The 27,630-nt window shown below is 41.6% G+C and overlaps 3 protein-coding genes across 3 annotated transcripts; 1 reads left to right on the top strand and 2 right to left on the bottom strand.

Annotated features, from left to right (window-relative positions):
* Positions 1–550: 550 nt before the first annotated feature.
* On the bottom strand, positions 551–14,118 carry mthfd1b (methylenetetrahydrofolate dehydrogenase (NADP+ dependent) 1b). Its single transcript, XM_051951443.1, has 27 exons — positions 13,967–14,118; positions 12,055–12,139; positions 11,733–11,792; positions 11,558–11,611; positions 11,171–11,307; positions 10,954–11,054; positions 10,733–10,869; positions 10,168–10,279; positions 9,947–10,074; positions 8,648–8,745; positions 8,370–8,543; positions 7,998–8,134; positions 7,867–7,913; positions 7,669–7,776; positions 6,690–6,764; positions 6,492–6,594; positions 6,302–6,378; positions 5,906–6,046; positions 5,748–5,816; positions 5,425–5,536; positions 5,057–5,196; positions 4,178–4,219; positions 3,507–3,607; positions 3,226–3,403; positions 3,002–3,109; positions 2,723–2,875; positions 551–1,441 (listed from the first exon to the last, which is right to left on the bottom strand). The coding sequence occupies exons 1-27, from the start codon at positions 14,095–14,097 to the stop codon at positions 1,352–1,354; spliced, it is 2,898 nt and encodes a 965-aa protein (XP_051807403.1). The 5' UTR covers positions 14,098–14,118; the 3' UTR covers positions 551–1,351.
* Positions 14,119–14,378: 260 nt separating this feature from the next.
* c1h14orf28 (chromosome 1 C14orf28 homolog) lies at positions 14,379–18,756 on the top strand. The gene is made up of 5 exons (XM_022195521.2): positions 14,379–14,698; positions 14,931–15,455; positions 15,601–15,690; positions 15,771–15,905; positions 17,341–18,756. The coding sequence occupies exons 1-5, from the start codon at positions 14,613–14,615 to the stop codon at positions 17,522–17,524; spliced, it is 1,020 nt and encodes a 339-aa protein (XP_022051213.1). The 5' UTR covers positions 14,379–14,612; the 3' UTR covers positions 17,525–18,756.
* A 63-nt stretch (positions 18,757–18,819) lies between these two features.
* LOC110952137 (kelch-like protein 28) lies at positions 18,820–26,948 on the bottom strand. The gene is made up of 6 exons (XM_022195520.2): positions 26,755–26,948; positions 25,574–25,834; positions 24,861–25,498; positions 24,296–24,739; positions 22,497–22,705; positions 18,820–22,367 (listed from the first exon to the last, which is right to left on the bottom strand). Exons 2-6 carry the CDS (start codon positions 25,832–25,834, stop codon positions 22,204–22,206), a joined length of 1,716 nt encoding a protein of 571 aa, XP_022051212.1. The 5' UTR covers positions 26,755–26,948; the 3' UTR covers positions 18,820–22,203.
* Between the last annotated feature and the right edge of the window lie 682 nt (positions 26,949–27,630).

Here is a 27,630-nt window from a genome sequence, read left to right as displayed (position 1 = left end):
CCCCTATACTTTCTTGTATTCATTTTACGCTCTACCTTCACAAACCTTCCTGCTGAGAACAATCCCCACATCATGATGCTGCCACCACCGTGCTTTACAGTGGGGATGTGTTTGTGATGATGTACAGTGTTTGGTGTCTAGCAAACATCACATTTAGTCTGAAAGTTCAATTTTGGTCTTGTTAGACCAAGGAACCTTCTTTAAGCTGACTTCACAGTCTCTCAAAAACAGTAAATGGGATTTAATAAGAGTTTTTTTTTTCCAACAGTGGCTTTACATTTGCCACTTTCCCATAAAGTTTTGACTGGTAAAGAACAGGCAAAACTTTCTCTGATCTTAGCTGCTGAATCGTGTTTCTGTTTTCAGTTTGACATAAAAGTTGCTGGGTTTTTTTTGTAAATTCTTGTCAAAAAATGTTCATGACTCCATGTTAATTAGCATTAAAGAGGGGAAAACATCCAAAGGGTGACTACTTTTTACTGGTACTGTATGAAGAGGCTGCCGATTTACTGTCATACTCAAGAAAAAATAAAAATCCCACCAAAAAGAGTTGATCTGCAGCTTCCCATTAAAAAGTCTTTATTTGATTTTTCCTGACAGATAAGTCAAAATCACTGATTTACCACATCACAGTAGATCAGCTTCATAGCATTGTTGATTTGGTCAGTAATTTTAAACAGGATTAGAAATATTCAATTTTAAAGCAGGACTGGCAAAACAGGACATCAGAAAAAAAGCAACTGGATGAGATCGCTCAAAAATTATACAAAAATACTTTGTAAGGCAATATTATTTTTTACATTAAGACTTATTAAGAAAGGCACAGTAATATCAGATTCTGGTTACAGACAGTGAATTGGAGGAGATTCCTCTGGTGTAGTGTTCCAAAATATACATAAGTAGTTAATACAAGACTCCATGGGTTGTGTTTGTCAGTTTTGGGGGTTTGGGGAAGTGAAATGTGTACATTCAGCAATCGAATGGAAGAATTTGTCAACAGGACAGTTCTCTCTTGCAAAAAGTCTTGCAACAGCAGGTAGATAAACCGTTCCATGATTTACTCATCATCAGCCTTCTGGGAAAAGCCAATCAACTATTTACAGATGTCAAAACAACAAACAAACACAGCACCAGCAGATGAGCTCGAGGCGCTTCCAGTTATTGCTTCATCACATTTCAGCTCAGTGGGGAAAGATGGGAAATGTCTACACAATGAGAAGGAAATGAAAACAGAAAGGGACTATTTTACCAGCTAAGAAATGTTACCGCCAACTCCTTTGTCAGACCGACACATGTACTGTCTAACTACCTCCCTCTGCCATCACACGGTGCTGTGGCGTTTTTTTCCTTTTTAGAAGAGCCCATTGACCTGTTCTGTCTCAGGGTCCAGGTCAATATCATAGAAACAAGGTCGAGTGGGCAGGCCGGGGATTGTTGGCATCTACAATAAACAGACAGAAAAAGAAAGAAGTTTTTTTAAGAGAGATTATCATAAAGACATACAAGAAAAACTTTGGTTATACTGCACACGCTTAATCACCATTTAATATCTTTTGTGCAGGGAATAAAGCGGAAATTGTTGCTTCATCAACAGACAAATAAATAATCCGCAGAAATTTTGATTACTGATTAAAAGTCTCCCTGCTGCACTTGCTGTGTCATATATTGACTTAAAAATAAAGTATTTTGAGTTAGAGAATGTTGGTCAAACACGGCAGACATCCACTTATTTCCTGGTACACACTGACAGGCTTTTTTCTATTTTTTACATTTACTAATTTATGAAAAAAGTGACAGTAAAGAAAAAATAACTAGATGTAAATCCTTGGGTAGGATGCTTGGCTTGATAATAGCAGTAGTAGATGAACCTTTAGCACACAGCTGGAGATGAGAATGGATTTAAAACATGTCTGTTCATACATCAAAGGCTTTCCAGACAGAGAAGATATGAGCACAACTGAATAGAGTGCCACTGTTTTGGTCCATGTATGATTTTCCTCAGTGCAAAAGGAGACCCTATAGGTGGGTTACTTTGCTGATAGACCTAGTGAACATCCAGGACTTCACACAAAGTCAGATGCCAAGAGCTCAGGTCATACCAAACACATTAGAGCAAAATAATTCTCTAGCATGAACACATTCTCATACATTAATGAATATATGTAGGCGTACAAATGTTTGCGATTATGCTGGAAATGTGACCCCCTGGTATACGGTGAAACAGAGACACAGAAAACAGGCCATATCTGAATCTATGCTTAAATCAGTAGGGTGTAACATTTTAAGGTAAAACATGTATCTGCATTCTCATAAGATCATTTTGGAATCATCATGTCAGTGCCACAGAAAGCCATATCTGAAATAGGATGACTGCCATCTACACACCTTGCAACAAATAATTTAGGACCAGCACGACGGGTAGCGTTTTTATGTTCACTGATTCTGAATCTCTAAATTTTGGGTTCCACATTTGGTGCAAACAAGAAGGCAGACAACAATGCCAGCACTCCAAGCTATCATTTTTCTGATTACGCACTTTTTCTTTTGTTCACAAGGGTGGCAAAATTATGGACCTTTTAACTATCAGAACACAGAGATAAAGTGAAAGACAAAGCTAATATTTGTTTCACAGTTCAGAGTATAAGCTGTCATCAGATCAGGAATACATTCAGCATTGTGTGATGTTGTACATGAATGAACAAACAACTGAGCACAACCGTACCGTGCCAACCAGCGGGTACAAGAAGCCAGCGCCCACACTGGCTCGGATGTCTCTGATTGGCACCACGAACCCGGTGGGAACGCCCTTCTTGTCTGCTTCGTGAGAAAGCGACAGGTGGGTCTTTGCCATGCAGATTGGAAGGTTGCCAAAACCCTGAGGGGAAACGGAAAAAGGATTATCAAAGGATTCTTTATCCAGTTATGAGGCCCTCAGCAGACAACAGGAGCCAACAAATAGGCCCGACAAGACAGGAACAAAACAACTCTGATGGATGCTGACCTGTTTGGTGTAGAGCTCCACCTTGTGTTGGGCCTCTGGGAGGAGCTCAATATCATCTGCTCCGTAGATCTTCTGAGCGATTATGCGAATCTTATCAGCAATAGGGAGCTAAAGTACAATTAAAGAGATGCACAGGACATTTTTAAGCCGTCTTTCAACAGAGTGTAGGATTTCAACAAAAAGAAAACGCCAAAGTGATGGACTGCAACAATCACATCCCATACCTCTAAATCATAGAGGAACTTGAAGTTGCTGGGAGCTTCACTGGCCTTCTGGACAGCCTGACCAAGAGCCGTCGCCCCGGCTCCACCATCAGCCCAGTGGGAGCATCGAACGGCATCGAAGGCTCCGCCATCTTTGGCCATACTGCAAACCAAGTCCAGCTCGGCCTCAGTGTCTGTCCTGCAAGAAAATACTGATTAATGCAGCTTTAGATATCTATATACGTGGTTCTATAAAACATTTTAGTCGTCTTTGCACTTTTAATTCCTCATTCATCACTTACTTGAAAGCATTGACAGCCACCACCACAGGCACGCCAAAGTGCTTCGCATTTTCTATCTGCTTCCTCATGTTGCTGCAGCCATTCCTCAGCAGCTCAAGGTTCTACATGAAAGGCATCACACATATTAATCAAACAATCTCAGACAAAGCTTTAAAACTTGAAATGCTTGCCTTCTACACGATTAGCCCTCTAAACCACAAAACTAGGTGGGTTTGAAGGTTGTGTTATTTTTTTTAAAACATCAACAAAGATGCCAAAATGACAGCATTTATCAGAAAACAGAAAAATTTATGGATTTTCAACTTTCAATTAATATATTTCATCAAAATCAATCTGTTCTATAGATCTCATTTAAAAATCTGCTAAAAAATAAATCATTTGCAACATCCTAATGATGAGCAAAAACAAAAAACATTGCACTCCATGGTGTAACCGAGAAGCCAGAACCTTTTGGCTCAAGCGGGCTGAACTTCACACAGTGTTTATACAGAGTAGAGAGAAAAAAGTATGGAAACAAAACAAAAAATGAAGTAGCAAAATATCTATAGCATGCAGAATCTCCTTTCTGTTTATAATGATTTATGGCATTATAACTGTGTCATTCTGCTCATTAAACACTAAAATAAATTGAAGTGAAGATCCCATTTTGATCAGCTGCTCTTTTGTATTACCTCCTCCACATATTCTTTAGGCAGCGGCATCCCAGCAGTGACCTGAGCAAAAGAAATAGGATAGATCATTTATTAAAACCCAGTAAATCTTAAATCAGCAATGACTATCTGGACTGTTTTCTCTGAACTTGTTCATGATTATCAGGAAGCTAATCATGATGGTGGTGAAACATCAATCTGTGCTCGGGAAAAACAGTATCTCACAAAAATGAGTACACAGCTCACATTTCTGCAAACATTTAATCACATCTTTTCATGGAACAACACTGAAGAAATGACACTTTGATACAATGTAAAGTAGTCTGTGCATAGCTTGTATAACCGTGTAAACTTACTGTCCCCTCAAAATTTCTCAACACACAGCCATTAACGTCTAAACCGCTGGCAACAAAAGTGAGTACACCCCTCCATGTGGTCATAGAGGAGTGGAAGAAGATTCCAGTGGCAACCTGTGATGCTCTGGTGAACTCCATGGGAAAGAGGGTTAAGGCAGTGCTGGAAAATAATGGTGGCCACACAAAATATTGACACATTGGGCCCAATTTGAAGCCACTTTTGTTGCCAGCGGTTTAGACATTAATGGCTGTGTGTTGAGTTATTTTGAGGGGACAGTAAATTCCCACTGTTATACAAGCTGCACACTCACTACTTTACATTGTATCAGCGTCATTTCTTCAGTATTATACCATGAAAAGATATAATTAAATATTTGCAGAAATCTGAAGGGTATGCTCACTTTTGTGAGATACTGTATATATTGCAAATGTGTGATGCTTTAGTGTTCAGGATTCAGATTTGAGAAATTCGCTTTTGTATAATTAAACACAAATGGTCACTTCAGTATTTAATTTGTAACTGGGAAGCTCAGGGAAACCTTACAGTTGGTCCTCCTCCGTGCATCTTCAGGGCTCGAACAGTGGCCACCAGCACCACCACATGAGGCCTCAGGCCTGAGTAGCGGCACTTGATATTGAAGAACTTCTCCATGCCGATGTCCGCTCCAAAACCAGCCTCTGTCACTATTGGACGCAATCCCGGAGAGTTGTGAGATCAGAAAGAATAACAACAGAATCACAACTGGAAGGATCACTGAGTAAAATCATTCTGTGATCCAATATCAATGACTGCCTGTAGAATCAACACATAAAATATATGCCAAGAATTTACTGAAGCTGTGGAGGTCAAGCTTAAAAAAAAAAATCTGTGAAAACATGCTGAGATAGAGCCTATTTTTTAGTTCCACTTACCCACAAAGCCGTCAGGTCCAACCAGCTTCAAAGCAATCTTATCAGCCAGGATGGAGGAGTTTCCATGGGCGATGTTGGCGAAGGGGCCGGCGTGGACAAACACAGGGGTTCCCTGCAGATTCAGATGATTCACAGGTTACAAAACCCATAACGCAAGGCTGTGTCATCACTCACAAAATCAAGTTTGAGTCATAAAAGATTTAGCAAAGAAAACAGGCCCACTTGAAAATAAGCAACCAGGACATCATCCATTCAAGGACAGAACGCATTCATAATCAGGGTCTCAGTGTATGAGGACTGTGTAGGTTGGTGTGAGCACCCACCTCCAACGTCTGCATCAGGTTTGGCTTGATGGCATCTTTCATCAGCACAGTTAGAGCGCCACTCACACCCTGCAGAGAAAAACATCACTTTACAGGGACCTTGCTTCCTCGGTTATTATATAAAGGTACAGCCATGAACGAGGCTCCAGAGCACTGACCAGGTCCTCGGTGGTGACTGGCTGTCCGCTGCGGCTGGTGGCTACGACCATCTTGGCCAGACGCTGTCGCATGTCCTGCAGGCTGCTGGTGAGGGCGAGCACTGCCATGATTTCACTGGCCACGGTGATGTCAAATTGAGCCTGGAGGACAAATAATGATCAATACCAGTGCAACCAAATGAAGCAGAAGTACAGCTAAGTGTCGCTAGAAACTCCTCAGAGTTCGATCTTTCTCTACTTTGCAATCCAATGTCTCAATTGATTATGTCATATGTACACAGAGCTTCATTCAAATGCTACATTACTGCCTGCAACTGTAGATTTATTGTTACTAAATTGGGAAATGTATGATGTCACACATAGTGGCTCTGCCTGAATATAAACAAGTACTTTTACCTCTCTTGTGTATCCCTTTTCAGTTGGCGCCTGGCCGATAGTGATCTTCCTCAGGAATCGATCATTGGTGTCCATCACTGAAATGAAACACAAACAACACATTTATCATGGAGCTGGATTCAATACACTTACAGCAGACCTCTCTAAAGAGGACAATATGTGGACTAAGAGACATGTCTGATGTGTATACCTCTCTGCCAGGTTACAGAGCTTGGGTCAATGTCCAAGCGGGCAAAGCGGGTGATCTCTTCTTCAGTGAGAGCGGAAGGATCAGTCTTGTCAATGCCCAGTTTCTAAACAAACAAAAACAACATCAGTGTCAGATGTGCCCTCTACTGAGGACTGTAATTTAATTCAGAACTTACAAGTGTGTCATATGACTTCATACTTTGAGTCTGTTGATCTGGATGGGGGAGAACTTCCTCTGTCCTCCACTGAGTGGAACCAAGCGGTTATACAGAGCCTAAGAATGCACACAGAGGGGAAGACTATGAAATTCCCATTTGACAAAACATCCCCAACTTTAGTCAGAAACAGCTGCGCCTCAGACTTCCTCCAGGGGATCTAAACAAGAATGACACATATCTACTAAAGATCTTCATGGCTGCCAGCAAGAAAGCTATCACAAGACGCTGGCTTCACGAACACGGCCTGTCTGTGGATACCTTTATAAATATTGTGAATCAGTTATATCACATGAAGCAGATCATGTACAATCTGACACTGCAAAAGAACATAGGGGAAGGATATTGGGAAAAATGGACTCTCTTCTTAGCCCAGTACCTTCAAAAACTATCTGCTTAACTTGCCTCAGCAGGCGTATACAAAGACACATCTTTACTGTGTGAGTGTGCATATGGGTAGACAAATGAGGATGACTGTATGTATTTATCTTATTTCCCCCCCCCCCATCTAAGTGGTGACTCCCTGCATGACCTTGTTGTTTGTGTTGTGTATGTTTGTAACAAAAATAAGCAAATTAAGATCAGAAAAACTAAAAATACAATAATTATCTTTAACCTTGTAGAAGGCTTGGGTGAGATTTGAAAACATTTTTACTTTTGCCTCACTAAAACTGTCAATTAGAAAGTAAAGGTCATCATTTTGAAAATGAGTCAGTGACACTGAAGATATTTAGCCTGTTGTCAACAATCTGAACTGCAATTTTACAGAAGCTGATGCAACACAAATAAAGCAGATAGAGGTAGCACTGGGTGATCTATTCAGTGAATGTACCACTTTGGGCAACCTTGACAAAATGGCGCGGGCTGTATTTCTATTCAGACACAGCCTGGTCCAGGTACTGGAACTTTAATTAACTTTAAGACAGTATTTTTTATCTCCCAGTGACAGAATTAAAACCCCACCTTGTCTGATTGTGTGGCCTCGTGGAACATGCGGGCATCCACAGCAGCAGCCACCAGGTTGTTGGCAGCAGTGATGGCGTGAATGTCTCCAGTGAGATGAAGGTTAAACTAAAAAAACAGACACATTAATTACATGCACTGTTGCGTTTCTATATTACCAGCACAGTTTCTGGCGTCAAAAGTGCAGCGCAGCACTACCTCTTCCATTGGAATGACTTGAGAATATCCACCTCCTGCAGCACCACCTGTTGACCAAAGACAAAACTACACATATGTACCAGTGCAGGACTGTATGTGCAACTTATCACCAAGTGTACACTCTTACAAACCTTTAATGCCAAACGTTGGCCCCTGAGAAGGCTGTCGGACACAAGCAAACACATTGAGCTTCATGTGGGCTCCCAGGGCCTGGACCAGGCCGATGGTGGTGGTGCTCTTACCCTCCCCCAGAGGAGTGGGGGTAATACTGCAGACAGAGGCTCTTGTCAGTACTGCAAATAAGCTTAGAAAGTTCTCTTCAAGTGCAAAAGGTGATAAAGTTCATCTTTGACAGAAATATTAACGTGTAAAATTAAAGCAAAAGTTTGACCGTATTGTGAATTAATGTTTTCCAGCTCATTGTAATTGAACTGAATAGGAAATAAAAAAGGACAGTAATCTTTTAAAACATGATACAGGTTTGGGAAATGCTAAAAACACACCCGGTGACCACCACATATTTGCCGTCTGGCTGGGATTGCAGCCGTTTGATAATATTCAGCTGGACTTTGGCCTTCGTTTTGCCGTACAGCTCCACCTCATCAGACAGCAGGCCCACCTCCTTGGCTAGACGGTCGATGGGTTTGGGGACGCAGGAGCGAGAAACGACAATGTCACTGTTGGCCATACAAACAAAACACAGACACACACAAAAATAATCACTTTTTCATCCGAGGAAAAGAGGACACAGCAAGTTGATGTAGATTAATGGGAGGAAAACCTTGGCACTGGCTTCTGGAGGTTGAGTTTGGTGTAAGAGATGTCCCACTTTCCTGGCTGATGGGCTTCCAGGAAACGCTTTGCACTCAGCACTGTATTCTGGACACACATGACAAACGTGGACACAATTATTCTTTTAAATCCCAGCTTATATGAAGCTTACATAACACCTAACCGACAACTAGAACAGCAACGAAAATCTAGTTTAAGATGAAGCTGGAACAAAACTTCAATTACTGTAAAAACCTGATTTAATCCAGAATTTGCAAACTGAGGATCAAACAAAACTCAGTAAATAACACCAACAAAGCTGGTCTGATAAATACATGAGTAGGGATTGATTGATATATTTTTTTAAAGGGCCAATATAGATTATTAGCAGCCAAAGACCAATAACTGATATGTTTTATCTATTTAACTAAAAACTAAATTTTCAGCATTTATCCTAAAGAATCAATAGGTTATTATTCGTAGTGTGTAACTAATCAGACAACTCTGTGGCTGGATCACTGCTTGAGGCCGGAGAGACTGGACAGGTCACCAGTCCATCACAGGGCTACATAGAGGGACAACCGAGTACTCTCACAGTCATACCTACAGACAATCTAGAATCCTCAATTCACCTCAACATGTTTTTAGACTGTGGGAGGAAGCTGGAGCACCCGGAGAAGACCCATGGATGCACAGGTCCAGGGACGTGAACTGGGGATCTTCCAGCTGCAAGACAACAGCGCTAACCACTTGAACACTCTGCAGTCCACATCAGAGACGATGTAGTGCATTTTTCATTTAGGTTATTCTGTCTGTAATTAGCCTTGCAGCTAGAAGTTCCCAGATTCACATCCCAGCCTTCCCGGTATCCCTCTGCATGGAGTTTGCATGTTCTCCCTGTGCATGCACGGGTTTTCTCCAGGCACTCCGGCTTCCTCCCACTATCTAAAGACACGCTCAGGATAACTGGTGACTCTAAATTGCCCGTAGGTGTGAATGTGAGTGTGATTGTTTGTCTGTATATGTAGCCCTGTGACAGACTGGCGACCTGTCCAGGGTGTCACTCTAAGTCAGCTGGGATGGGTTCCAGCCCCCTACCACCCTAATGAGGATGAAGCGATGTATAGATAATGGATGGATGGATGGATGTCTGTAATTTGTCTTAAAAATGGTGATTTTGATAATCTACAAATTCTGTTTGATCTAAAAATCGGTTAAACCCCTATACAAACACACCAAACACTTACTTCAAAGTCTCCTAACTTGACCTCATGTATAAGTGTAGTTTAGCTTTACAGATGGGCCTTACCGCCATCAGCATGGCCACAGTCATGGGTCCCACACCACCAGGAACAGGAGTGATGAAGCCAGCCTGCTCCTTGGCCGAGGCGTAATGGACGTCACCCACCACCCTCTTTCCATTGGCTTTAGTCTCGTCTGAAAGGGAGATTATTTGGAGGTAAAAACCAAACAACTACCTCTGACTACTACTAATCAACTTAAAGCAAGGCACCACAACTGCAGTAATACCTAGAATGTAATTGATGCCACAGTCAATGACCACCGCTCCCTTCTTGATCCACTCTCCTTTCACCATCTCTGCTTTTCCAATACCCACAACAAGGATGTCTGCTTTACCCACCTGCACAGAAACAGAGAATGGCATCAGTGAAAGTTTAATGAAGAAGAAAACACTACTGATCCCAATGATGGTGATGAGTCAACAGTAAACTTCACAATCTGACAAGGAAATTATGTTACCGTTTATGCCACATGATGGCAGCAGAGATCTGTAATTCACACTACTCCATCACTAAATATTGGTTTACAGTTTTAGGTAAGACCCAGCAGATCAGAATAAAAGTGGCAATTAGCGAATAAACAAAACACTTTATTACATTCTTAATGTACTGAACCAAGAAGACGTTAAATTTGCCACCCTGTTTTTGAACAAGCGGCTCATGGCATGTCCAAATGACAATGTAACGAGTGTCCAAAATGACCCTAAACTCATCAGGAAAGCTTATTTAATGCTCTGTTTGCATCAGTATGTAACAGCTAGTGACCATCATCATATCTGAGATTACTCTTTTACCTCTCCGGCAAGATCAGCGGTCTTAGAGTGGCAGGTGGTGACGGTGGCGTGGCTCCACAGCAGCAGGTCATGCATCGGTGCACCTACGATCTTACTGCGACCGATCACAACGGCCCTTTTACCGGCCACAGACACACCTGCAGAGAATCCATTCACTCAGGTCATGTATTTTCACAGCACAGACTCCTCTACTTTGTTTCGAGGTCGTTAAATGTGTTTACCAGTTTGTCTGATCAGCTCCATGCAGCCGTTGGGCGTGCACGGGATGAAGCAGTCGCCCAGGTCCCCACGAGACAGCTTCCCTGCATTTATGCTGGTCAGTCTGTGAAAGGATCAGAAATCACAGATCACTGTAAGCTAACAAAAGCATTCAAATGATATTCTTTTGAAGCAAATGAATTTAGTGAAGTCTGTCATTTAGCTTAAGTGCGTTCTTACCCGTCTACGTCCTTCTCTGGAGCCACAGCGTTTGTGATCTTCTCTGTGTCGATCTTGTGGACTGAGTCTAAAGGCAGCTGCACAATGAGGCCGTGGACAGACGAGTTCTCGTTCACCTCTCTGATGCTGTGAAGAACCTGCAGGCAGAGAAACAGCACTCACACTCTTTGCTGCTTCCAGTTACTATGTCAACCATACTGTCTCTGTTTTGTCAAATCAAATTACAAACTTTTCACATATCTTACTGCACTGAAAACCCTCAATCAACTACTATATGAGTTTGACAACAACTGCACTGAAATGTAAGGAATGTCTTACGCTCTGTTTTTGGTTGTGTACAGACGAATAAAGGACTAGTCCACACTCACGCTTCTAATCCATTCTTACCTCCTCTTCTGTTGCAGTCTTGGGAAGTCTCATATGTGTTGCATTTATTCCAATCTGCAAACCAAAACAAAGAGCTTAGACTGGAAGTAATAGTTAATAGAAACCGTGTACAGTATAAATGTGGAGTACAGACTCTCTGTACATTCCCTAAACATTAAAAAATGATCCTATTTACCTCTGCTGCTGCTTTCAACTTCATGCTGATGTACAGATTTGAATCCTCGCGGTCTCCAACCTACAGCAACACAGAGGATCACCATGTATGAACTAACAAGTCCTCTTCGATACACAAAGCACACGCAAAGTTCATCTAAAACAAAATTCACACACTGTATCCATGCAAAAGCACACAATGACACAATGTCAAGGACACACAAATGACCCAAATCCTTACTGGCCAGCCATCTCCAAAGAAAGGCCGTGAGAAAGCACATGTCAAAATTAGCCACTAAAAGTATGTTTTCTTTCACCCACACAGAAAGAACTCTTCAACTTACCTGTAAAACCACTAGACCGGGTCTGAAGTTGGAATCCTTAAGTTTCATCTGCTCCACATCCTTCCTCAGACGCTCCCTCACCTGCCTGAGAAAACGAGACAATAGAGGAGTTTTTAATGTCTGTGCAGTGACAGATGAACCATTATTCATGAAGCGTTACAGTTAGAAGGATTTAGTACTATATGGCCAAACCATCCCTGTTCCCTTAAAATGGCTGCAGGTTTTATAGCCAAACACACGCCATCTGGCAGTCTGGGTGTGAACCTGGTAATAATTTTCCAATCTGAAGTAATCAACCTTGGCGGCAAAGCCAGAAAGTCACTTCAGAAGAATGGCTCTTATTTTTTATTCTTATCTTTATTCGTTTAGTGGTCGGATGACTTTGAATCGCTCCAACACTTTGTGCTGACATAAGGTGCTATTGAGACAAAGATTGGGCAAAGTCAACTGAACCAATCAAAGACAGACAATCGAAACAGCAGCAACAAGACATTCATCGGACTTTAGCTATGTTTGTCTAGATGAAGCTAAACTCTGATTGCATTTCTTTTATATTATTTCCTCATCTCTAATCTGCTATATTCATCTCATCTACTGTTAACAAATTCACTTAAAAAATCTCTGCAGACAGACTGATGATTGTGCTGAATATTCTGACCTATGAAACAGATCTATTCTGAAACAGTCTCTTTGTGCATCATGTGATCTTCATCAGGGGAGACGATGAAGTATACAGTGATGCAATGCAGTGACAAAGATTTAAGCTACCTCAGTGTTTCTGTGCAAAATGTCACTAAAAAGTTTTTTGTCCAAATAACCGTGAGCTCTAAAGGTCTTAACCCAGTCAGTGGATGATCTTAATCTCTTCAAGACCGATGTACACATATCAGGCTCAGGGACGTAACACCTTTTTAAAGGATGTTTTTTAGCATGTTAAATAGCATCTTGCAAAGAATAACACAGAAAGCATACTCGTGAAACTTTGCTCATCAGGCACTGTATTGTACAAATGATCTGCACTGTGTTGATTTTTATTTATTCCACCAGGAGAACATTCCTATACTTCACAACATACTGAATCAAAATCAAAATCCTTATCACAGACAGAACTGCCTCTGGTCAATAATCAACCAGGGCAACTTTCCTATAAACACAAGATGCTCATAAAATATACAATCATTTGTTTAGCACAACTATAGGCTTGTTGGGATTCAGAGACAATGAATGTAAATTCTTCCACTACAGAGGCAGCAGATCTGTCAAGAGACTGCGCAGACTGTTCAGGCTGCACAGAATAATTTGACTAATGAGGAAGGTGAGGGTCAGTTAACAGGTTGCATTCTGTCATGTCTTGTGACAGGCACATGCACCTAAATGTTCTGCACCAAACCATTAGTTACATTTACATTTATCCAAGTTTGCAAATTGTGCACAAAGATTACTCAGGATTTTTTGAGGTTATTTTGTTGTCTCTAATGAATGGGGGTTTGTTGGCCTCTCCACTTGGGGTCAGAGGACCAACAGGACAAAGATCACACCACAGCCTCTTACATAATACTGAAGGGCTTGCAACATTCATTCAAAAGTAGTCCTAAGTAATCTCTTATCACCAAATGATAAATTAGACAGTCACATATGGGTTAAGTTGGTGTCAACGCAATACACTGATCTACATTATAATCAGGAAGCAAACACCTCCTGCAGAAAGGCTCCACTTTGATTCATTCCTCTGTTACCGGTATGTTATGCACAGTTAGCATCATGTATAAGCAGTTATGAAACCGCGAGTTAGCGGTTAAGTTACTGTAACTCCTCTAGTTAGCTGTCTAATTAGCTAGACACATGTTTCGTCAGGCTGGTTGCACCTCTTTGACAGTCTGTGTAGTCACATTAGAGAAAATGTGCTACTTACGCTGACACCTCTTTCCCGCTAATGATTTGAGCCGACATTTTTGGTCCGGTGTTAGTCCGGGTTGGAAGATTATGGTATATCCTGCACGCTTGCCGCCTAACGTGGTGTGGTGACAAGGTGGTGACTACCATAGGGTGACTACTTCCAAAAAACTTTACTAAAGATAGGAACGCAGCGTCCATTCAAAAATCGAGCATTACCGCGGAAAATCTGCGTATTCACTTTGAGGAATAGCGTCCAACGTAGCGCGTCACTAAAGAAGGGCGGGGTCAAACATAAACCGTCAACTCGAACAACCAATCATTTGCCTGTATTGACATACCCGTGGAATGCATGGACCAATAACTTTCGTAGTAGTGGTGCACCGCCCCATTAAGTTCAGAAAGAGGGCGGGACAACAGGAACGTAGTTAGGTTGAGAACCAGCAGAGGGCAGCACTGTATGTACACACAGCTTGCGTGAACATCGGCACGAAACAGGAGAGCAGTGTTTATAAAGGCCCATCTTAGCGTCAATTAGAGAGAGTTTGGCTCCCAGTAAAAGTGTCAGTGTGTAGCTATTCTCTAGAAGGTGCTAGACAACACCATACGGCTACTTGTTTACCCGGCTTCAATCCGACGTGAGACATGAAGAGATACCGAGGACGATGGAGAGTAGATTCTGTGTTTTGAACGACACCGAAGATCTCCAAACGCGAATTTTAAACACTGAGAACAGTCTGCACTTCGAAAGGTGAGTTCATATCAGCTGCTAATTTGTTAAGCTGTGGGCTGTCGGGCTATTCCCTGGAGCTGTTCTACTCATCATTGTGTGGTTTGTTATGCATTGCAGGATTATTAACGTGTATATGTACAGACGTTGTGCACGTTCTTGCTGAAGTGGAAGCTTCTCAAAATGATCCAAACACTCCTCTTCATCCATTGTCAGCCCCCCCTCAGCTAACTCCTATGCATCTGTCCTTCAGGTCTAAGACTCTGTTTGAGGAAATTCGTGCCTCCATAAACAACAACGACGAAGAGGACCGCTCCTTCTGGAGGCCTGTGCTCCCATGGGGTGGCGTCTTTACCATCAAGGCAGGACGGAAGGCCATATCCTGCACGCCTCTGTACGTGAAAATCCACCTGAAGAACACCTGCACCATCGATGGCTTCCTCATGATCCTGTATGTGATCCTGCGGGACAACCAGGGCTTTCGCAGGGAGCTGTCTGTCTTCCTGGGCAAGCAGTTCGTGGAGTATTTCCTGTACCTGATGGACTCCTGTGACTACACCACGGTGAAGATGCTGTGGATCTGGGACAGAATGTCCAAGAGACAATACCGCTCTGAGATCCACCAGGCAGCGTTGGAGATAGACCTGTTTGGCAATGAGCATGAAAACTTCACAGAGAACCTGGAGAACCTGATGTCCACCATGCAGGAGAGTCTGTGCACCAGCTGGAGCTGTCCGTCCCGCTTCCAGGATTTCATCAAGACCACCATCAGCATCAGGTATGCTGCACAAAGGTGCAACTTTTCCTGTTTTCTATTCCAAAAACTAGCAGCTATTCTGTGTGTCAAGAACAGAGCTGTTTATCAACTGTATTTCAATTTTGTAGGGTGTTAAATGTCTAAAAATATCAAATTTTCCCTCCAGTCCTCCACATGAGCTGCCTCACAGAGACCCAATTCAGTCAGCAGTGGATGAGTTCTTCTCCCCCAAGCTCCTCCTCTGCTCAGAAATGGGGTAAGGCACTGGGAGAGTGTTCTCCTGTTTCCATGCAGTGTTAACATGCTTGCTTGACAAATCGTACGTCTTCCTAACAGGTGTGATGGCCTTCGGGAGTTCTCTCAGAGGGTCTTCTGCCACGGACCCCCACCCTTTGTGATTCTCAACATGCAGCAGTGGAAGTCAGAAGAGCTGTCCTATGTCCCCTACCACCTGGCTCTCTGTCAGCACAGGTATGAGGCATCCACAGATGTTCTCACTGGTGTGACGTAAAGTAGCATCCGTTAGCCACACAGTGGTGCAAGCTGCAATCAAATGCATTTCCACTGCATTATTATAACTCTGCCAGAGGGTCATGTTTCCAGCAATTCAGCAGAGGTATAAAAATGGTCAAAAAGAGACCAGAAACAATAGTAATAGTCATTATTTTGGGGAAATTATGTATATTCAATATCCAAAAATTGGCAAATAACAGATTCATCTCTGTTATTTTCTTGATTAATTAGATAGATAGATAGATAGATTGATAGATACTTTATTGTCTATTCCAAATAAAGACAGAAATTCATCTTTTGTCACGGCTGTAAGACAAAGATTAAAAATTACAATCAAACATTGAAAGCACCCTCACACATTAAAAACACAGTACAATAAACAAAAAGCAAATAAAGCACATAAAATTAACAAAAAACACTAAAACACAGTGCAGTCTATTTTGAGTTAAGAGCAGATACTGCAGAGGGGATGAAATATTTTTGTAGATGTTTAGTTTGCTTGTTAGTTATTTGGTCTATAAATTGCCTAAAAGCGTTTTTAATAAAGGTAAAAAGAAATTACATCCTTAAATGTCTTGTTTTGTCCACTACTCAAAAATATTAAAGTTACTGTTATAAAGGGGGGGATAAACCTAGAATTCTTCTAATTTAAAAATATGTAATCAAAAATCTTTGACACTTTTTTTCTCTAAAAATTCCTTAAATTGATTATGAAAACAGTTTATAGCAATTCATTTAATTATTGATAACTAATCAGTTAATTGAATGATCATTTCATGTCCAATGCACAGCTTGGTTTACCTGTGAGCTCTTATCGTTTGATACTAAATCATTGAATGTAATCTGAAGGATATGCAAAGTCAGAAACGGCCTGTGTGAAGCCACTGAGATGCAACCTCTTTTACTGTTACAGAAAGAATCTTAGCTACTGTGTATCATTTGTACAAGTTGGGAAAGAGAAACACAGCTCAGGCAGAGAAACAGAGTTGTTTGTCTAAGCAGTAAGAGATTAAAGCAGGGTCACTGGCTCCTCATCAGTAAACAAAAGCTAACTTTAGAAACACTCCTCAGTTGAAAGAGACCAGATTGAAAAAGTCTGGTTAATTAAAGCTCAACCTGTTATATAATTATAATTATATTATTATAATTATAATTGTCTTCTTGCTGCAGAGTTTGCAGGATCAAGTTGCAGAATATTCATGATGTGTTCTGCAGTAATAGCTGAGCTGTATTCAGTTGCATTATTCCATATTTAGCTTACTTGTATGTTGATGTATTTTCAGTTCACAAACATTTATGTCACATGTAGCCCTGTGTTCTCCTACACCTTTGTACCTAAAGATCAAACTCTGTTGTTTACACTCTTCAGAACAGATGGTCTTTTTCCTCACAGGTATCTACTAGAGGGCGCCACACTCTTCAACAAAGAGGAACATCACTATTCTGCAGCCTTCCAGATAGACGGCTGCTGGATGCACTACGACGGCCTGAGGAGTGATAATCTCATCCTGTTACACAAGCCTCCAGAGCTCCTGCTGCTGTCCTCTCTGGTCTACATCCGCGCTTCTGACAAGTGAACTTGTTTCGTCACAGGTGGACATACAGTACAGATGAGATGAGAGTGAATGCATTCATCCTTTCGTTGACCACTGAGTCATGACCCTCGTTATTGGCATTACGTTGCTGTAAACGCATCATTAGAATTTTAATTCATTCCCGCCCTGTGTATGCTTCCGCTGTCAGCTGTTAGACTGAATGACAAATGCTTCGTTTCACTTGAGTGCTTGCAGAGAGCTTTCTGTGCAAAAAGAAGATGACTGACTTCTTTTGGGGTGTGCTTGGAATCCAAGAATATAATGGACTATAATAGTTCTGGGCTGATATGCATAAATGACAGTGATCGTATACATTAGCAGTTACCTTCTATGAAACAGGCTCATATGGTTTTGCAGTTGGTTGTGCATTTGAAGCAGCCTTGTGTAAATGGATGTTTGGAGTTGACACTGACAGTACATCACCTTTCAAGCAAAAGTATACACCGATCAGCCACAACATTTGAACCATCTGCCAGGATCTCTGTGATGTCTGGCCCTGGGTGGCAAGTCTTTAGGGTCTTTGCAGGGTAAGGCCTCCATAGATAGGGCTTGTTTCTTCTTTTTTGTTCAGCAAATTGTGATCTGGCTTGTTTGGAGGCTAAGTATCATTACCATGTGCAGGGGGGATGAACTTGGTCTGGAACAGTGGTGACATCCGTGTGAACACCAAGAGGTTTTCCAGCAGACCTTCAATGTTATTCACCTGTCAGTGGTTTGTAATATTGTGGCTAATTGGCATCACTTTACATTTATGCATATCAGCCCTTTCTTAAAATGAAACTGGTGCTTTTCCTATTTACACTGTTGTCTGCGATAAAGAAGCAACCAAACAAGGTCAATGTAAATGGAAGGTTCTTACATCTTGTTTGTTAAGATGTTTAAATTGGCAGGAAAGCATTTAATACAATGAGTCAGTGTTAATATATAAATTCTCAAATGATATAAATCTGAAATTTAGTGGGTTTTCTAACACTAAAAGCATAAATATTACCCGTTTCACTTCCTTGGCACAAAGCATGTACATAATGGTGAATAAAGGTCATGCATTTTAAGCCACCGAAGTCTTTTATTTTGTAAAAGAATTACTGTTAATCACATGGTGCCTCTGCCAAGGAAAGTTCATGAAATTGAATTGTTGAGTGTTCATAATTTTTTATGGCTGTTTTTCTATGCAGACACTGTCTTTAAAGTGCAAATACAGATATTTTGGAATACCCCTGTATGGATTTATTTTGTCGTATGTGTGGGTATAACAAGAGAGGCAGAAAAGCAGACGGTACCTTTTAAGGCAGGCATTTATTTTAAACTGGGTACAACTGCACCACACAAACAGACTAAAATGTATGTAAAATGTCTTCAATCAAACATGATAAAATGTGAAAAGCTACTGTTTTTACATCTAATGTTATCTTGTACTTCCAGTATTAATCCACAGGATATAAAATTCAAGATCATCACCTTACTCCAGACGCACAATGGGAAATGTAAAAGAAGCAGAGTGGTCATTTTGGCTAACACTGACATCAGTTTCAAAGGATTTTTTTCTCTCAGACATGAACAAAGTGGCAGCCCATTGCAGACCAGGTGTTAGTCATCCATCTGCTTTCTTTGTACAAGCACTTTGGTGAGAGTGGTGGCAAAACATGACATTGGTTAGGCCGTAAGAAAAATGCGTACAAACTCAATTTTAACATCCCTTCTTTTTGCAGATTCACGTTTGCAGATTTTCATCAGCCTCTCTCCAAAACTCGTTAAAGTAGTAGTTAGTATACACCGCAGAAATCACAACATTGTACATTACATCGATGCTAGATGAATCATGGCGGCAGCACATAATTACGCCTGCGTGATCTGTGCTGTGGTAAAGTGACCAAAAAAAAATAATCTATTACAATTGACAGAAAGTAGGTTACAGAACATAAACAGACAACACAGATTATAAATACAAAAATAGTCCTTCATGTCATTTTAAAATAAAATGACATTTTGCAGAGATACAAACTGGGAGCGTATTACTTTTAAAACAAAACAGACTCAAAGGAAAAGTACTCATTGTGATGCAAACAATCCACAACAGACTGAAAAGTTTCTGACAACCTGACCAATTTGCAAGGCAAATGTCATTTAAATTCTCATCTAATACGTGAAGTTTAGTGTCGGCAAGGGCAAAGTGAAAGAGCACATCTGTGTAGTGTTTACCAGACTTATGAAGAACAGCGAAATTATTTAAAGGTGTACACCTCTAACGTGGTTGTTTAACAAATTGTGAGAAATCCATTTGATTTGGTTCGGCCAAATTAAACATATGCCTAGTACAAATGAACCAGCATGCACAACAAAATGGCAACACAAAATGCCTGGTAGGTTGAGGAAAAGTCAATGGTGCCATGTGATGTTTCATGAGACGTCCACGTTACCAGTCAACAGTGTGAATCGACAGACATGCCACGTGGAGTTCTGTTACAGCAATATGAAATGCCTTGGCTTTTCAAAGAGACAAACACAAAACATATTCATCCACAGAGGGAACAGAAGTCTTATTGCATTTTCTAAATGCCATTAAATCAAAACATATTTACATATTACAATATGTATCAAATAGTTTGGTAAGTGCAATGCAGAGCTTGGTTAAAGTTTCCACTTATGTGCAAACATCAGTGCACAAAGCAACTCAAACTTGACTAGAACATGAACAGTGACACAACCAAGCTTTCTCCTAGTCAAGTGCCCCCTCTATTGCGGCGCATTGCTTGAAGTGTCGTCAATCGAGCCTGCGGCTGCAGAGTGACGCCCACAGCCAGCCTGGAGTCATATACACCCATGGGCGCACTCCAATTCCTCTCCCAGTACACAGGACTGGTGACAGTGGCAACTTGGCCCGAGTTGGCTAGCACAGCCCTTGGTGCTCCATCATCCATCTCCATACGCCCACGTGGAAGAATGTAATGCTGGCATCCTTATCACTAATACATTAGTGATAAGGATGAGGAGAAAATATTTCAACTGTGGCACACAAGGAAAGTTACTTCTAGAGCTCGGAGTGTTAAAGGTGGGAAAAAATGTTTTGGCACTTCACATGAAGCTGTGAACAGAGTACTTAAAACCTGAGCTTGCAAGCAAGACCTAGCCACATGACAATCACATATTTGGTGGCAGTTTAGCAAGCACAAAGAGCAGGTGTCAGAGCCAATCACGGGCAGAAAAATTCTCACTCGTAGCCAAGGGTGTGACAGCATACTGGAAACAGACATTGACAAAGCATGCTCATATCCTGCAACAGGGCTAATATGATGAATGGAACCATTAACTACAGTACAGTTTAAATAAAAGAAAAACCAAAAGGAAACAGTGCTAAACTTCAGGCTTTTAGGAAATAGGAGGATAGGAGTTTGTGGTTGTCCAACCACAGGCTTCCCTTTCAGTAGAACTTTATTTTATTGCATGGTTAGGGGCCATTTAGATTTTGTGCATTTAAATGCACATAAAGTAAATAACTAACATTTAATGCAACAATGTAGCAGAGGCCAAACAGAGGTTGAACTAACTGTGTGAGGCAACACAGACAAACAGCTGAATCCTGAATCCTAAATATAGCACCAGTTAGTATTGTGTAGAGACCAAAGGGTGAAAAGAGGGCCAAGGTCAATTTCAACTATTGTGAAGAGTAGCAAGTGCAGGACCTGACCTTAGAACGATGTAACAGAAGCGAGAACATGGTGATTTTTTTTAAATGGCTCCGAGGATGAAGCAGACACTAGTGGCACACACTCTCAGGAGAATTCGTCATTCACCTCTACAGTGACCATGGGAATCAAACTACACACACATTCGCACAGACACTAGTGACCCAGTGCAGAAAAACATTTACAGGCAATGCACTAGAGGATATATTCATATCTATATATTTCATTTAAACTATTTACACGAGAGAGAGAGAAAGGCAGCCCTTTTTGAGAAAATATAAAGATTCCAACTTTTCTCTTTTTTCAGAAGCACTGATTTGGATGCAGAACTCTTGCGTCGTTGAGCATCAATTCTGCACGCAGACACGTAACAAAACAAACAGTCCTATCTGACATGCACGTACCCCTTGAGCAAACACACAAACATACACGCTACATGGCTAACAACCACATATTCATACAAATACACAAGCAAACTGCAGTGTTCTACAAAATTTGAACACGTAGTTCTGGTTGCAGCAGGGAAACTAAAAAAACAAAAAGGAATTCAGTTTTTAACATAATTAATGACATGAAGGAGAACAAAAAACAATGTCTGCAAACATGACAGAGAATTTTGAAACATAAGTGACCAGATTTTTCCCACAATCCTCTGGGACATGGCTCCAAGTCCTCACTGTGGTCCAGCAGCAGTAGAGCGGTCATTTCCGTGTGCCCAAACGTCTTCCACTCTTGTCCACAGAACCTTCCAGCTCTTCCTCATCTCTGAAGCCATGACGGTGGTCTCCCTCTAGCCAGCTGGCTAGCCCGGCCCATCCATCCATCCCTCCAGCAAGCTCTCTGATGTCCACGCAGGTGTGCAGCTATGCTCATCTGCACTTGGAGGATGAATGTGGGGAAGGAGGAGAAGACAACAAAAAAGAAAAGTCTTTGTGTCTAAAGTTCTTTTTACTGGGTCCAAGCTGGGTGGGCCATGGGTCAAAGGGCAGTCAGACCAAAGTTACAACGGCAATACATCATGCCGCTGGAGTCCAACCAGCTGTCTGAGATGGGGTCGTAGCGTTGGACAGTGTTCAGGTAGGACGACCCGGAGTGACCTCCTACCACGTAGAGGTAGTTGTCCACAATAGCAGAGCCCACACCTGCAAGGCAATGATGCCACAGTCACATGATGCGAGTATTTAAAAACAACACTCATCACTTCCTGGATGCAATAGTTACAAAAAAAAAAAAAGGCTTAATTAAGGACGTATATTGAAGTATAAACTCACCAGTGCGGGGCTCGTTCATTGGCCGGCAAGCCGTCCACTGGTTCTGATGGGGATCATACCTCTCAATGCTGGACAGGTGGGACACTCCGTTGTGTCCCCCCACCACGAATATGAAACCGAGCATGACGCCAACCCCGAAGTTGATCCTCTTATCTGCCATGGGGGCTACCATTTCCCAGGCATCCTTGCTGGGGTCGTACCGCTCCACGCTGCGGATAGTAGATGCAGAACAATTAGCAAAGCAGGCAATTGTTTAAAAGGGTAATTTCACCCAAATCTCCCTCACTGTGTTGCAGTGAGGGAGATTTGGGTGCTATGCATCCAAGTTTGGATTTATAGGCTTTGGTTTTGAAATGACTATTTCTTGAACTGTTACAGTAGCATCCATAATGATAGCCAAACTGTAGAGCACAAAAGGTACATTTACATTACATTTCCATGACAGGAATACTTTTTCCATCTTCCATTCACTTCAACTCAAACCAGAAGAACAAATTCAAGTGTGCATTTTTCATTTCCCTAATATCTCCAGGAAGCGTTTGACAGCTCACAGGTCAGAGTTCAGCTTTGTTCAACCTGGATGTACTCAGCTGTCAGATAATGGGAACACTGCTGTTACATGCAAGTTCTTTCTCCAGTTTGTGAATTCACCATTATCCCACTAACAAATATCTCTCTCATATTGTTTATAAATTACCATTTCTGTGATCCATACTTATAATCTGCCTTACAAATATATCAGTTTTTTTTTCCTGGGCTGTGTGAGGAGAAATTCTTATTGATGGAAATGTCATGTGACCTTTACTCTTAGGTCAAAAAATGAATAGGAAACCTTCTTTATATGAAGATATGATTTAGCAATATGCTACATAAATAAGCCAGTGTACTTGTCATAAACACTCCTTTTAAGCTACAGACAAGAAAAGCTCATTCCAGAAGGCTGGATCACATATGGAACTAGTTACGAGGGTGTAGTGAATTACTGAGTGTGACCAGAGTCAAATAAATCTCTAAAGGACACTGGAACACTGGCAAACAGAGTGTTTTGCAGTATGCAAGGACATACAAGTCATGTGGGGAAAAGAAAAAAAGAAAAACAGTCCCCAAAGATTCTCTGTCCAAACACATTCTCCTAAGGGGATTGGTGCGTCAAGGAAACAAGCAACAGGGACGCTGCTCTCTAGTGATCCACAGCAACAGAGCAGCATACAGCCAGGCACTGTCTCAATGAAACATCAGCAACCACTTCTGTTATGACGCCTCTACACTCATTAACAGGACCCTGGCCATTTTCTCAGCAACACTTGATATGTTTCACTTGATTGCCAGTTCTATTAAATAACTCGTAAGACTTTGAGAGAGAGTGTCTGGTTAGGAGGTCTGAAAGGGGTAGAAGCTTATCGGCAGGATCAAAGATTGTTTTTAAAATAAAAAAAATGTGGTACAGCCTCATGTTACCGATGTCGAATGTATATTTAAAAAAAAAAAAAGTGTAGTTGTAGGTTTTCACCCTATTTGCCTTCCTGCACCCTTTTTCTCATTATAGAAACACCAATAGAAGAAGTTACAGTTGAAGAAAAAGAGCCATACCATGTAATGCACTGAAAAAAAAAAAAAACAAAAACAAAAAACTGCTCAGCCACAACAGGTAATACGCTGAATGAGAAACAGTGCTTAATCCAACGTAACGGAAGTTGATGTGCCACTTTCTTACAGCTTCATTAGAATGTTAGACAAGCAGGAAGGATGCATTTCAGTGATAAAGCAACAAAGAACAAAACAATTCTGAGTGGTATTACCTGTTCATATGTGCTGGGCCGTAGCCTCCAATAGCATACACCATGCCATCCAGCACAGCAGTGGCAAAGCAGCTGCGAGACTTGGTCATGGGTGCCACAGGTTGCCACTCCTTCAACTTAGGGACGTATTTCTCCACTGACTGGAGGTAGTACTGGCCGTCATAGCCTCCCAGTGCGTACAGCTCTCCAGCCAGGACCACCACCCCGAGTGTGCTGCGACACTCGGCCATACGCTCCACTGAAGACCACGTGTTGCTTTCAGGGTCCCAGCTCTCTACGGTGCTCTCGTGTCTCCGATAGCTAATGCCCTGTCTCATGTGTGTGGCAATGCCTCCCACCACGTATACTTTGTGGTCCAGCACCGCCACTCCAAACTCATATCGGGGTACACTGAGAGGGGCAAGTCCTATCCATGAATCTGTCTGAGGGAAATACATTTCCATACTGAAAGGCAATGAGACAACAGCAAACACAGGAAGTTAGCAGGTTTCTAACAATATAGAAATTTGGAAAGTTACCATTCCACAAGAGCATGCGATTTTTACATACACATTAAAAGTATTACCTTTCCAATGTAGCAAACAGTCCAGCCTTGCCTCCTACTGCAAGCAGCACTTTGGGAGCACACCTGGGCCGTGCTGACAACACAGTCTGATAGGACAGCCGGTGTTCAGGCATAAAATGATATTTAAGAGCCTCGTTGAGCAGGTGCTTGCATGCATGGTCATCTCGTATAAGGTGGTTGGCTTCATATAGGCGAGTGAGGAATTTGACGCTGAGGAGCGGAAGGCGAACACAGTGCAGCAGCTGAGCCAGATGCTGCTGTCTCTCAGTTACATCATATTTGATCCATGACTCCAGGGCGTAAAATACAGTCTCCTCTGTGACCACCTTAAGGCAATCATTGGACACAATTTCATCCAACTCCGCCCTTGTCAGTTCAAAAAACTCCTCTGTCTGGCAGACTTCCTCAAAGTTCTCACAAATGAACTTAGTTGCAGCCAGGCACAGGTCATGACAGCCATATGTCTCTGCAAAGCGGGAGATGCCTATACAGTTTCCGGCATCCAGCTGGCTCTCTAAGAAGGAGCAGCACTCCTTAAGTACTAGCTTAACCTGGAGTAAGTTGGCAGCTGGTAGCAGAGATTCCACTGTTTCTTGGGAGATAAACACTGTGCCAGTGTAAGCATACTCAACGATGGCCTGGAAGAGAAAGAGAAAAAGTGTCACAATAAGCATGTTACAGCAGCTAATAGTGCCTGGTGGCTCTAATCATACCTGCAAGGCAGTCTCATCGATGCACTGGAATTCCACCTCAGATGTCTCCTTCTCTGAAAGGTTACCCGTAAACATGGCCTTGAAGTAAGGACTGATGCTGGCCAGCACTACTTTGTGGGCATGGATCTTGGCATCACCCACACGCAGGACAATGTCACATAGTTCGTGATCCTGCCGCAAGAGCTGGAGGCCTTGCAGCAGTTGCTCTGAATGAGGCCGTGTCAGACTTGCAAACATATAGGACTGGTCCTGCTGGTCCATCTGAGAGCAGGAATCCACAGATCAGCAGTGTTGACATTTTTTTTGAAGTGTTCATTGAGTTAGTTAAATGTTCTAAATTACCAAAGATATGACCGACAACCAGCAGGAATACTGTAAATTCTTTAAAATATTCAAATGTAATTTTGGCCCTGAGACTACAAGCCTATAAAGTCAACTACACATACTGTTGGCTTGTGCAATATGACGTAATTACAGCAGGCGTTATGTAAACATGCCGGGAATGTATGATGCGTTCAGGGATGTTTTGAAATTTTACAGTAGTTATTCCAACCCGTTCACATGGAAGTATACTGCGAGGCAAGCTAAAGAAGCATGATCTTCTTAATCCAATGCTAACGCCACTTAAAAAAAAAAAAAAACAACCGAACGCATTAGCTACAAAGTGCACTGATTTTCAGCTTGAGCTAAAATAAACTGCCTAAATATAAATACAGAGTATTTACGCTTAGTGACATCGAGTCCGAATAACGTTGTCGGTTTGTTGACTGGGGCCTTGGCTTGATTTTTGAACGGAGGACATGGCCAGATCAAAACTCGCTAGCTACCTCTTAGCTCTCAATAAGCAGGCAGCTAATACGCTAGCCAACACACTGCAAAACCAGCCCACAGCTTGGCTAAAACAGAAACAAATTTTGCACAGATATCGCAACATTTTATATTAAAACATCCATGTCACCATTGTAAGTTCTACAATGCTCATCTTCAGCAAATACACGGGGTATATATTTCGGTTTCAGTGCGCTGCAGTCAGCGCAGGTTAGCTGCTAAAAATAAACACGGTTCCTGTGGCTAGCTGCATCATTGATTGATATACAGTAACATGGCTGACAGATACAAAACGTGACGTTATAGCTAGCTCTCAGATAGCATTTTATGTCGTCAGATCAAGGGAAACAAACCTGTAGTTTCTAGTCCGTCTCTTGCGCCGCTGTAATGACCGATTTTGCAGTGGCGGAGTTCAGCGGCGACGACTGAGAACCCCGGGCGGCTACCAAGAAAACAACCTGAACCTACTGCCAACAAACCAGCCTTAGCCACAAAGCTACAGACGGCTCTTATACTAACCAGCCACCAGGACAGGACAGCACACCCACTCCAGCTCATTTCAAAATAAAAGGACATTCACGGCTATTTATTAGAAAGAGCCACGTTCATGTCTGCCAACGAGCCAAGACCACACGTTGCTATTTTATAAATTTTACACATATTTTTTTTAAAGGAAAAAAAAATATCCTACACACCTCTCTCTGATAACAACAATGCATTTACACCGTTATTGCAGAGTGAGTCTTAGGAGCAAGACAGATACAGAGCCATCCATAAAAAATACATTTTGAAAAGCAAATAAGAACAAACCCCGTTACTTGCAAAAAAAAAGTCTTTAACAACAATTATTAAAATGATTGATTAGGTTGTATTTATTAATTTATTTATTTGTCATGTGTCACACATAAGAATGTCATGTTAGTGATATGTCAGCGTTATATATTGACATATAGGATTGGGTTGAATTAATGTATGAATTTGAAACCACCTTATTTTTTTATTTTGCTTGCTGTTGTTTTTGTTGCTAAATGTTCCATGTGGAGTTACTTTAACATCTAATAAATTTGACTTCAAATATTTAAAATTATGTGCAGTGGAATAAAAACTACAATATTTGATTTAATGAAATATATTTAATTTGGGTTTTTTATTTGTTTTATATCAAATACAACAATGTAAATATATATATTATGTAAAGCGCATACACATACACACACACGCACACACAC

This window comes from Acanthochromis polyacanthus, chromosome 1 (assembly GCF_021347895.1).
Source record: "Acanthochromis polyacanthus isolate Apoly-LR-REF ecotype Palm Island chromosome 1, KAUST_Apoly_ChrSc, whole genome shotgun sequence".
NCBI lineage: Eukaryota > Metazoa > Chordata > Actinopteri > Pomacentridae > Acanthochromis > Acanthochromis polyacanthus.
The sequence above is the reverse complement of the archived record's forward strand: the minus strand, read 5'-3'. Positions and strand labels throughout refer to the sequence as shown.